A 12,055-nucleotide genomic window follows, 5' to 3' on the forward strand; every position below is an offset into this window, starting at 1 on the left:
ACTTGTATATGCTTGTCCAGAAAAAATTGTGATATATGATTAATTAAAACCATCTCTAATTTCAGTCATTTACCTGTGATGCTAAAATGTGTGACATCCCATGCCCACGTGGTTCCTAAAAAGGCCACTCCAGGCTCAGAGCTGGATTTACTAGGGCATGAATAGGCTATATGTCCTACACTCCACACAGTGTCCCATATACTCCAGTTCAAACACAGAACTGCATTTATTCCAGCTCTCACATATTACAGTTGCCCACATGCAGAGGCCATATATCAAGCAGAAAAACATATAACCCAATCTGTAGTTGAAACAGAAACCCCATATACTCAACCATTCCAAATGCAGAATCCCATATGTCCTAGTAGAGCAACTGCAGATTGGGCAAAGCACCAATTAATTGATAAAGATAGTTCTGTATTTATAGAGACTAATATGTTATACAGAAACCCACACCAAGCAGGGGAAGAACAATTCAGCTTTAATAGGGTAATGTAATAAAAGTCGCAAAGAGAAAAACAATTTGCACAAATAATAAAAATTTGCATTTTGCAATGTAATATTCTTAAACTGTTATTGCATTGCAAATTTTAATTGTGAAGTTTTAAGAAGTGCTTGAATGTGTCAATCTTTTAGAGCAAAGATATACCTTTTTCAGTAAGAAGTTTTATTACATAGACTGCGCACTGGTGCAAACGATACATTTCGCAAACCTTCCCCCATTGTCGGAAGAGGTCAATAAGCAGCTTACAGGTTCAAAAAAGCTTTATTAAATTCACGCTAAGGAAAATTTGCAAAGACATAACTTTTCACATTGTGAATATTTTTTCCATTACCAACTTTTATTACATTCCCCCTATAGTGCCTTAACTGGTATTGAACCCAAGACCCCATAATTGGGGGGCAGCATGCTAACCAATAACCATACTGCCAACCTCAAGTTTCAGCAATTGTGGAGCTGTTCAATCTTTTTCTTAACCTTAGGATGATCAAATGTATGTAAAGTTTTTTCTTTTTCACATATTCAAACAGTATATAATGAAAAATGTGATTGAAAAAACATGAAAAAAATTTACTTATTGTATAATTGTATATAATTATACAATAATTATACAATAATTGTCAACAAAAGAAATTAATAGATAAGTAATTTTCTTCTGTGGGCAAAAGTAAGTACACCACTGTTAATGCCCTCAATGGCAGAAATAACTTCAGATGGGCACCCTATTCTCTGATATAGACTGGGAGAATGTTTTTCTCATGCCACCGTGCAGAGCTTTTTCATTTGTGTAATGTTCGAGGGACTTCTTGCATGCACAGCCCACTTCAAACTCCCCTACATAGGGCCACTGTGGGTAGGCAGAAGAGGCAAACTTCTAGGGCGCAAAGGTGGGGGGAGGCGGTAGGCACATACCTATTCCATCACTTACCTCAAGTCTTGATCCTTGTCCCCTCATCGTTGCTGCCTGCTCTACTTCCTGTAACACGGTCGCGCACGAGCAGGGGGTGAAGTGGCTGGCCAGGTTGCCTAAGGCACCTGGCCCTGCCCCCACGGCTTCTCAATGGGATTTAGATCTAAGCTTTGACTTGGCCATTTCAAATTCCTTTATATCTTTTCTTTGCCTCATCTGTCAAGAGCACATATAGTTCCACAAGCCTTTCCATTTTCAAGGATACACTTTGGTCTTTTCATGATGTTCTTTCGGACAACAAAGATTTCCTCATGGCACACCTTCCATGTAGATCAAAATGTTAATCCTCTTTCTAATGTCCCATTGTTTGGCAATCTTCTTAAAACCCTTACCAGACTCAAAGACATATAGCTTTCTTTCTAAAGGCCTCAAAGAGATATTTTAATCTAAGCATGGCAATGCCTTTCCTTCTATAGTAATGCAAACAAAAATTGTCTGTACGATTACACAATGTCTAAATAAATTACAAGACTTGGAAAGTTTCTCTTTTATTGTACAGATCACATACTGGCTTGGAAACACTAAAATGCAGAATTACACAATATGAAAGTATGGCGACATAGATATCGGCGAACAATACTATAGAATAATAGAAGAACAGAATGTACACCACATCTTCAGTTTAAGAAAATTAGTGGATGGCAAAGCCACAAATGAAATTTGTAAACGTGTAAATGCTTATTTTGTAACCTGTACACAAAGTCTAGAAAGGAAATATAATTTACATAAATGTGCAAAGGAAGACTATCCATTTTAGTACAAATAACATGGTTTTAAAACTTTAAAAAAAACACATTATTTACAGAAGTACAGTATCTGTAGTAGCAAAAGTCAAGCACCAGCAAAAATGACACAATGTGTCTCTATGCTGACAGGAATATAGTTTACAAATAAAAACCCAAAGACACACTGGTTCTCATTTACTAAAAGTTTAAGTGCAAAGCTCAACTATAAAAAAAACAGCACAATTCAACATTGTTTTCTCCAAATGTATCTTTTTCTTAAACTTCCAGTGACTGGCTGCCCTTCTAAAATACAGGTGGAAGGCTTAAACACAGGTTATTGTTGAAGGACATGGGCTTTCATTTATGTGGTGTCCAATTGTTTGCACAAAGGGAGCCCTAATGTGAGTGTATAGATGTAAGATGCATTTAACTCTCAATCGTGTGCATGTGTTTCTGGGTCAAGAACTGTACTTGCTAATAATAAATGAGGTGACAAATTGATCTGCTGAGCACATTTTGAAATACAATTTGTCTGAATAATAACTAAAGCCTGTAATGAACATTACACATATGGAATGTACTGCTCTCATAGGGCTGTAGTAGCCCAATAGTAGTAGACGTAATTACCCTCCAATTTGCACTATAATTGTAGGCAGTGCCTGTAGACTCGGAACTTGACTGACAGTCCTATGAAAATAGCATACACACTGGATATTGCTGACTTTAGGGTTCATGCACATGAGTGGATATAACCATGTGAAGCTTGATTCTAAGCACCAGATTAAGCACTTAGAAACTTCTAAACAATATACAAAGACCATTAAACACCTAGGGGTTACATAATAGGGTATATTTATAAGAATGTGTATAAAAAAAAATACCTTGAAACACAGCAAACCACCACTTCTAAACACCAAAATGCACTGTGTAAAAATCATACACACTTGTACAGTTAAGTTTTAAACACAGATTTGTAAATCTAAATTTCTTCCATTGCCTTCAGAGTTTCAGGAGAGATCTAGAGCTGTGTAAAACAATGGTGCATTTTTCAGGGTTAGTATGGCATAGAAAAATTACAGGAGCTTTATAATTATGCCCTTTTTTAAAGAAATGTACACAAATTCTGCTGCAAAATATTTGACTCACCTTTATAATATACCCAGTACATGATTTATTTCCTTCTATGGAACATAAAGATTCACCTGTCAACAGGCTGTACATCTCTGCAAACCTTGATGCGCCAATCAGTATATCAAAAACTGCAGCAAGATGGCTGGAGTGACATTGGTCACATGTGGCCTTTACCCTGCCTGCTACAAACAATATATTCAAACACAGCTCTAAGCACAGGACCAGCTCAGTATGAACTTGACAGTGGAGTAAGGCCCCTCCCAGCTATACAATAAATCTGCAGCTTAGAAGTGCGACACTAAACTGTATCAGCTTTGAGTTTTTTGCACATGTGGGGAACATTTGAAGGAAATAACTCCAAATAGGCACACAGAGTCCTTGGTTTATGTGTGCATAAGTATGTATAGAATACTTCATATATATTAAAAAAAAAATGGGTATATGTATAGACTTCTGTGAATATTTGTAAAGCAATAGATACAACTATAATCTTTTTCAAATAAAAATATATTTAAAAAAATAAACACATTAAACTACAACTGATTCTCTGGTAAAACAACATTTATCATGCCCCAATTTAGTGTTTTTTTTTTTTAAAAAAATGAGGGAAACTACTAAATGATCTTTATCAACAGAGAATCATGTATTTGCCTTTCACAGTACAATGGTTCCTTCGGCTATCCTATATTTCTCCAAGAGTGAACTACACAGAACTCAAATCCCAGACTAAACTTTTGGGAGCCTATTGATTAAGCCTCAAATTTGTCTGGTCGTGTTTATAAGGGCAAAAATCTAAATTTTTAGATGAAAAACATTCTTTTATTATGCTCCAAATCTGCTAAAAATCCGAAAATACTCAAACTAAAACCTGTTGAAGTCATGTAAAAGTCAATGGCAGATGCCCCTTTTGCAATTGGAAGATGTTTTTTTCCCTTCATGATTTTCACGGGTTTTGGGCTGTTTAACTCTGGTTTTCACTCAAAAATACGAAAAAGTTGCACAATTTACTAATTTGATTTTGTTGTGTCTTTTCCCCACACTTTTGGATTTTTTTTAGTAAATTAAGCCAAAATTTTAAAATAAGAAAAAATCAAGTTTTAATAAATACCCCACTTGATATCAAGCTGTAAGGAAAACTTACATAAAGCAGGTCTCAACCTGTAAAATTCAGTGGACTGCTTGGTTTTCCTTTCCATAAATGAGATAGTAAATGAAGTGAATAATTTAAATTTGATTCCCTAAATATAGTATAGTAAAACATTACTCCTTAATGACAAAGTTATACCTCTACAAACCAATGGCAGCATAACTAACATTCCTGGACATGTCTTAACTTCGTAAGGCATTGGTGAATTTGGAAATGATCCAGTTTAAAAAAAAAAAGTTTAATGACATTGTTAGGTGAAGGTAAATGTCTTAGATCTTTGTACAAAGAATTCATTGAAATGTTTACTACCCATAAATAAGTAATAGGGGTTGACATATTTTCAAGCACTGAAGACATTCTGAAAATGTAAACTATGAATATTGGAGAGTTCCAGGGAAACTTTCTTTAAAGCAAAGTAAGTAGTCTCTTCTTGGAGAGAGGAGGGAGAATAATTGACTAGATTATTAACATTAACATTTGAAGTCTACCATTTTACATTTTGAAGGATGAATGGAAATCCTAGGGTATTACAATTGGTCTTCTGTGCAAAAGGAGACAATCTACAGATCGTTATTAATTAATTAAAATGGGAGAAATAAAGAAGGTCTCTGTAATGACTTCACATGAAGAGGATTGTCCTTAAAAGCGATAACCAGCCTTTACTGCGTCAATATCCGACATCAGTGTCCGAGCAAGGTAAATGCCAAATATCTGATTAAAAGAGAAATGTGCTTAGTTTTACAATTTTACTTACTATAAACAGATTCAGCATTCATTAATTCCAAACAAATGCTTATTTATTTATGCTTATAAATCCATTTATGCTATAAAATAGGAATGCACCGAATCCAGGATTCAGTTCGGGATTCTGCCAGGATTCGGCCGAATTCTTCTGCCCAGCCAAACCGAATCCGAATTTGCATATGCAAATTAGGGGAGGGGAGGGATATCACGTGACTTTTTGTCCCAAAACAAGGAAGTACAAAATGTTTTCCCCTTCCCATTCCTAATTTTCATATGCAATTTAGGATTCAGATTCGATTCTAGGCCGAAACATTTGCGAAGGATTCGGGAGTTCGGCAAAATCCAAAATAGTGAATTCGGTGCATCCCTACTAGAAATTAAGTAAACTGTAGATAATTTAAGCCCAAAAGAAAATCAGAACATTTATGTGAACCCAAGGAATATATTGACACATTTGCTGATGCACCCTCTCAGAAATAAATCTTTAGTGGCACACCCAACCTACGGAAGGCATTAGTGTTTAGATTACTCATTCTTACGTCAATGGCACAGCATCTAAAGCAAAGACCAATGTTTTGATGTATCAGTGCTGGCTAATTTCCTGGGTAACTGCTGAACATGCATAATGCTAGCTGAATGCGTCAAACAGGCATGGGTTACTGTGAAAACATGCCCAGTTATTTTATGTCCAAAGTTTATATATCCTAGTTAACTTGCCCTGTGTTAAGAATTAGATGAAAATTGGCATAAAACTACAACAAATATGGAATCAGGCAATGTGCATTGATCAATCCCCTCCTTTTTGTATGTTTTTAGTAAATCTGGACAGATCAATCACACCATTTTACTTTACTTATATTTTACTTTTTTTTTTCTTTGAAGTGTTCACACAATCCCTTTTGTGTATTAAGGTTCTAAATTAATGACTAATTTACCCAGTACTTCCAATACATATAACATATTTCTACAGGTACTAGAAAGCCTAATGGAAGTGTAAATACACATTTATTAGCACAACCTACCTGTAAAATTGAGATCACTAGAAAAACTCCAGCCACAATATATATGTTTCTTGGTAACCATGCCTCCATTGCAGATATGCAGCCTTTTGAGAAAGTTGTATTGGGTCTCTCATTAGGCTTCTGGAAAAGAAACAATAACGACTTTTATCTGTAATATACAACATTTTTATCTGTAGTATATGACATTTTTATCTGTAGTATACATTTGTTACAAAAAATGGTATTAATCAGTAGCTTCAATCAAACAGAGTTTTCAACATGTGCTCACCTTTTTGCGGGCATCATAACCACATTGTGTGTTCACAACTGTTTGCTGTGAAAATAAATTGAAGAGGAAAACTTAAGCAACAACACCATGAAATAGATCACAAAAATGTTGCAGAACTGAAAAATCCTCTATATGTTTTAAAAATTCAAAATATAAATTATAGTGAAATATTTTATAAATTTATGACAGTAAATACAGCATAAATTCTAAATTACTTTATTTGGCTTCACTTTCAGACACAAGAGGTATAATCCCTCGTTATCACACAAGATCATTCAGTTGGTCTTATGTATAAAAGGGACATAAAGCTATCTGAACTGGTAATAAATAATTTATCCCTTCTGCCAGATTCCACGCATTGAGAGGAAAACATGATAGTCTGCCTCTGACTAACAAGACTATTGCAAAGACATTCAACCCACCCCCACATTGATGCATATTGAAGTGATGGTTTCTGGGACTTAAAGTGAAGTGCAAGGATTCTCTGGAAAGCAGAAGGAGAAGTCCCAGCATAAATCACCAATATAATATACTCAGTACTAATATTTATTGTAAAAAAAAAAAAATGGAAGAACATTATGAAGATCTAACTACAGTATAATTACAGTGTAATATGTGTCTTGGAGAAATGCCTAATTAAAGGACATGTCAACTCAAAATAATTTTTGTAGAATAAAAGAAAATATAACACAGCAACTTTGCAATATAAACACATTACAAATTTGCTATGTTTTTTAAGTTATTTGTATATGTATTGCTATTGAAAGCGGCTCAGACTGTTGAAACAATGTAACACAAGTCTTGCTGGAGGAGAATGATTTTTGCAACATTGTTAAAAAAGTAACAACCAAGCCTTAAGCAAATGCTGCTTTCAATAGCAATTACATTTACAAGTAACTTTTAAAGCACTCAATTTTTAATACATTTATATTGGAAAGTTGCTTATAAATTGTGTTCATTAGACAAAAAAAATATTTTTTTGGGTTGACATGTCATTTAAAGGGTCCAATTGATTATTCTTTTATCAACATTAATTCAATTGTTCACTGAAAAAGATCAAGAACAGTGCATAGACAAATAAGATACATATAGTACATCATTTTGGGGTTAGATCTTTATAGAATGAATAGGGGTTATTTGGATAGTACAGTTGATCTACAGCATAGCAAGTGATGGAAAGACTAGAGCACAGGCTTACAGCTGGATCAGGAACACAGCAGGAAAAAGGCACACCACACCTCTCACGGCTTGGATTGTCAATACTGCAGTTGAAGTATTCATTCAGGTCCCAGTCATCTGGGGACACAGCACCACAACACTGGTTCTGTGAGTGAACACATATTTAGATGTTATATAGCTGATGGTATATAAGGCCTTAGGATAGAGTGCTGTTACCAGTGTAAAAGTACCAGCCGCCCAAAGACCCCAATCTATCAGGAGATCAAAACATACAACAAACAACTGAATATTAAAAGAACTGTGAACTCTGCCAATTGCGAAGCAAGTTAAAGGGCCTGTTCACCTTCTAACCACTTTTTTTCAGTTTAGCTGTTTGCAGATTGTTCATCAGCAATGAAGACTTTTTTTTAATTGCTTTCCATTTTTTATTTATACGCCTTTTCTCCAAATTGAAGTTTTATGCTCATGCCTCTGGTGTTTTAGTCTATTCATACTTTTTGAAGTATGGTAACAGGTAAATGTGATGGGTATATTAGGGGTTTCTATGTTATGTGGGCCTCTTAATCAAATTTTGGTTTGGAAGCCGCAGTTCCCCTTTAACATCTATTGTATCAATCCTAATAGCTGCCTTTAATGAACCTCAGGGATTCAGTTCAGCAGGGCCAAAGATAAGAAGTGTATCAACTAAATTTATCAATTTAGAACTATTAACAGAGTTGCCTCCCAAGCCATTTAGAAAGAAAGTAAAAAATTAGGCTTTACACTTCATTATTAGAAAAACGGTTATAAAAAATAAAAAGTCATTGGAAAAAAAGTCTTTATGTCTGGTACACTGGGCCCATTGTGAAGCTTCTATGATCACTAGGTGCAGTTTAAAGGGGTTGTTCACCTTCCAAACACTTTTTTCAGTTCAGTTGTTTTCAGATTGTTCCCCAGAAATAAAGACTTTTTCAATTAGTTTACATTATTTATATTTTACTGTTTTTCCAAAATCTAAGCTTAAAGTTGAATGTTCCTGTCTCTGGTGTATCAATCTGGCAGCTCAGTAATTCAGGTGCAGACTCTGAACGGTTACAATTTTACAATATTTAGTTGATACATTTCTCAGCATCTCTGGAGTATTAGCAACTATTGTATCAGTTCTAACAGCTGTCTGTAATGAAACCCAGAGATTCTGCTCAGCACGGAGGAAGATAAGAAATGTATCAACTAAATATATAATTTTACAACAGATTACAGGGTCGCGACCCCTCCTCCCAGAGCTGCTTTAGAAGGTGAAAATGACATTTTATGCTTCAGTATTAGAAAAATGGTGACACATAGAAAATGGGAAGTAATTGGAGAAAGTTATTTCTGGTGATCTATCTGAAAACAACTAGTTGCTTGAAGGTGAACAACCCCTTTAAGGGACAAAATGGGAACAGAATTGAGACCTATAATGGCTATATACATACAGCTATAGCAGTACCATCCTCCAATTTGCTTGCTTGTGAAGTACAAGTACAGGGCTCCCTGTACTGCATCAATTGATTTACAGCTTCCGGGAAAGTGTAGTTTTATGCCTCACTCATCTTCTACCCTTTCTTCACAGTAAGATTTGTGTTCAATTTACTAGATAATGCAAATCTCTACACCTCATGTGTTTGGTACAAAACAGATATGATTACACTGGACTTAAAGAAATAACACAGAAAATTGTGTTGATTTATGGGACACCTTTAGCAAATGAGACTAGCGCCTCAGACTCTGATTTATGTATATAGTTACAACTGTGAATTTTTTTAACAATCTGAAGTTACATCTTCAGGTGATGAATAACGCAATTCTTTGGAAGTCAGTAAATCTCTTACCAGTATTTAGTAGAATCATTTTTTTTCAAAACCAGGTAAAGAATAAATATTCACTACCTGATTTCGTGTTTAAGATGGAATAAAGACATAGTGCAGACTAATGCAAAGGATGATCTTGTGCTTTCATTTATCTCATCTTCAATCCATATATGCACAGTGCACATAACTATATAGGCAGTAGACTTCCCAGCAGTTTGATTAATCAAATCTTTCCTATAAACCTTTTTCTGTCAGTCAGGAAAGTTAACAAGGTGGTATGTTTATAAAAGCTGATACTTTGCCAGTCTGTCAAATTCAATTCAAAAACCACTCTGCTCTACGTGATGGTAAGTCTACGCCCATGAGAATCCTTCCTTCCCGATATGGGGAGCACTGTAAAAAATGCTTGTGATTATTAGTAATCTGAATTGTGCAATGCTTTATTTATTATCCATGCAAATAAATCTACATAAGTGCGCGCACACACACACACAAAACGAGAGGATATACCCTCACTTAGTACCAGATAAACATATAGATCAGCAAAACTGACTGTACCGCTTTTTGAAGGGAATCTATAAGGTTCTGCAAGTCAATATCATCTCTGTATGATTTTATGTTGTTCTCAAAAAAATCCTTTGCTCTGTCTTTCACCCAATCCTGGAAGAGGAAGGCCAGAACTGCGACAGCGAGCTCCATGAAGAAAATCAAAACTATGGTACCACAAAACTATACAGAAAACAAGAAATACTGCAAATTAATTGAAATATAATTTTTATATAATGATCTGTATAAAACACCCACACATGTATTAAGTGAGAATACACAATGACTTAAGCAGAAAAAAAACCACCTCCCAGAAACACAGAGATTTCTCATTGTTCAAGTCAAACTATTCCTTCCATTAAAAAGTGAAAAAAAACCCCAGTAATCTCTCTCTCTGAAGGAGATTAAGGTTTAATTTAGTTTAATTTAGTATTTAGTCACTATTTATTAGTATTTATTACTATTTATTAAAGGGGTTCACCTTACAATAAACTTTCAGTATAATGTAGAGTGATATTCTTAGACAACTCGGTTTCATTTTGTGGTTTGAGTTATATAGCTTTTTATTCAGCAGCTCTCCAGTATATAGCTCAGCAATCTGGTTGCTAGGGCCCAAATTACCCTAGCAACCTTACACTGTTTTGAATAAGAAACTGGAATTTGAATAGGAGAGGGCCTGGACAGAGGAGTAATAAAATGTATTAATAATAATACATTTGAAGCCTAACAAAGCATTTGTTTTTAAGAAGGGGTCAGTAACCCCTATTTGAAAGCTGGAAAGAAAAGTTGCTTAGATTTATCCATTCTATAACTTACTAAAAATGAACTTAAAGTTGAACCACCCCTTTAAATCCAGCTTGCCAAGGAGACACAAAGTCCTGTATTAGTTTATGATGGGAGGATTTGGTTGTCAAATAAGCTATGATTTGTCTAAAGTCATGTTTGGGACTTCTACACGAGGAGTCTGACACTTTAGAAACAAACATCTAAAAGCTCCTAAATGCTTCTATTAAGGAGAACAAGATGACTAAAGATAACATTACTAACTTTTATCACTCAGGAGGCTCCTATATGCTTGTCCCAATTTTACAAAAGTTTAATAAACACCTGAGGTTCACTTACAAATTTCAGAAGGCAGATATTTTCTCGTAGAGCACCAACACAGCCAGCAAAACCAAGAGTAAACATGATGACACCAACCACCAGGACCAGCCACACTGGGTCAAACCCATGGAGGCGCGTCACTTTTGTAATATCTGACAATATGCCCTAGGAAACAATTGAACAGGGTTATACAAATATAAAAAAGGCATTACTCCTACACAAAAACACAGGTCAAATCTAATGACAAGCACCCCCTAGGAAGCGATACTTTTAAGATATATGTAGTTTTCAAAATTACAATTGCAAATTTTATCTAGCTTATATTGGACAAACATACCAGGCCATACTATAAGGGGAATTCCATCCTAAACAATTTTTGAATAATGATATAAAACATAACTGTAACCAAATATCAAATGCTTGCTGGTCATTCTATATTGTTTCTTTAAAGGGATCCTGTCATCGGAAAACATGTGTTTTTTCAAAACACATTAGTTAATAGTGCTACTCCAGCAGAATTCTGCACTGAAATCCATTTCTCAAAAGAGCAAACAGATTTTTTTATATTCAATTTTCAAATCTGACAAGTCACATGACTTGGGGCAGCTGAGAAATTGACAATATGTCTAGCCCCATGTCAGATTTCAAAATTGAATATAAAAAAATCTGTTTGCTCTTTTGAGAAATGGATTTCAGCGTAAAATTCTGCTGGAGCAGCATTATTAACAGATTCATTTTGAAAAAAATGTTTTTTCCCATGACAGTATCCGTTTAATATCACTTCCAGACTGATTGGGGTTTGGGCATTGTTTTGATGCCAAAATAATATTATATTGACATAGAGGCAAGTGATATCACTTTGCTGCTGTAAGCTGTTACTTAGAAATA

At 34.9% G+C, this 12,055-nt stretch overlaps 1 protein-coding gene across 1 annotated transcript in view; it reads right to left on the reverse strand.

Moving 5' to 3' along the window:
• Nucleotides 1–1,947: 1,947 nt before the first annotated feature.
• tspan14.S (tetraspanin 14 S homeolog) overlaps nt 1,948–12,055 on the reverse strand; it is a 37,233-nt gene continuing 27,125 nt past the window's right edge. The window contains exons 5-10 of the mRNA XM_018239463.2: nt 11,186–11,332; nt 10,076–10,246; nt 7,708–7,833; nt 6,510–6,554; nt 6,242–6,361; nt 1,948–5,186 (exon numbers count right to left, since the gene is read on the reverse strand). Of these exons, the coding sequence (XP_018094952.1) occupies nt 5,115–5,186; nt 6,242–6,361; nt 6,510–6,554; nt 7,708–7,833; nt 10,076–10,246; nt 11,186–11,332 (681 nt within the window). The 3' untranslated portion in view covers nt 1,948–5,114. The remainder of the gene's footprint in view (nt 5,187–6,241; nt 6,362–6,509; nt 6,555–7,707; nt 7,834–10,075; nt 10,247–11,185; nt 11,333–12,055) is intronic.

This window comes from Xenopus laevis, chromosome 7S, assembly GCF_017654675.1.
Source record: "Xenopus laevis strain J_2021 chromosome 7S, Xenopus_laevis_v10.1, whole genome shotgun sequence".
NCBI lineage: Eukaryota > Metazoa > Chordata > Amphibia > Anura > Pipidae > Xenopus > Xenopus laevis.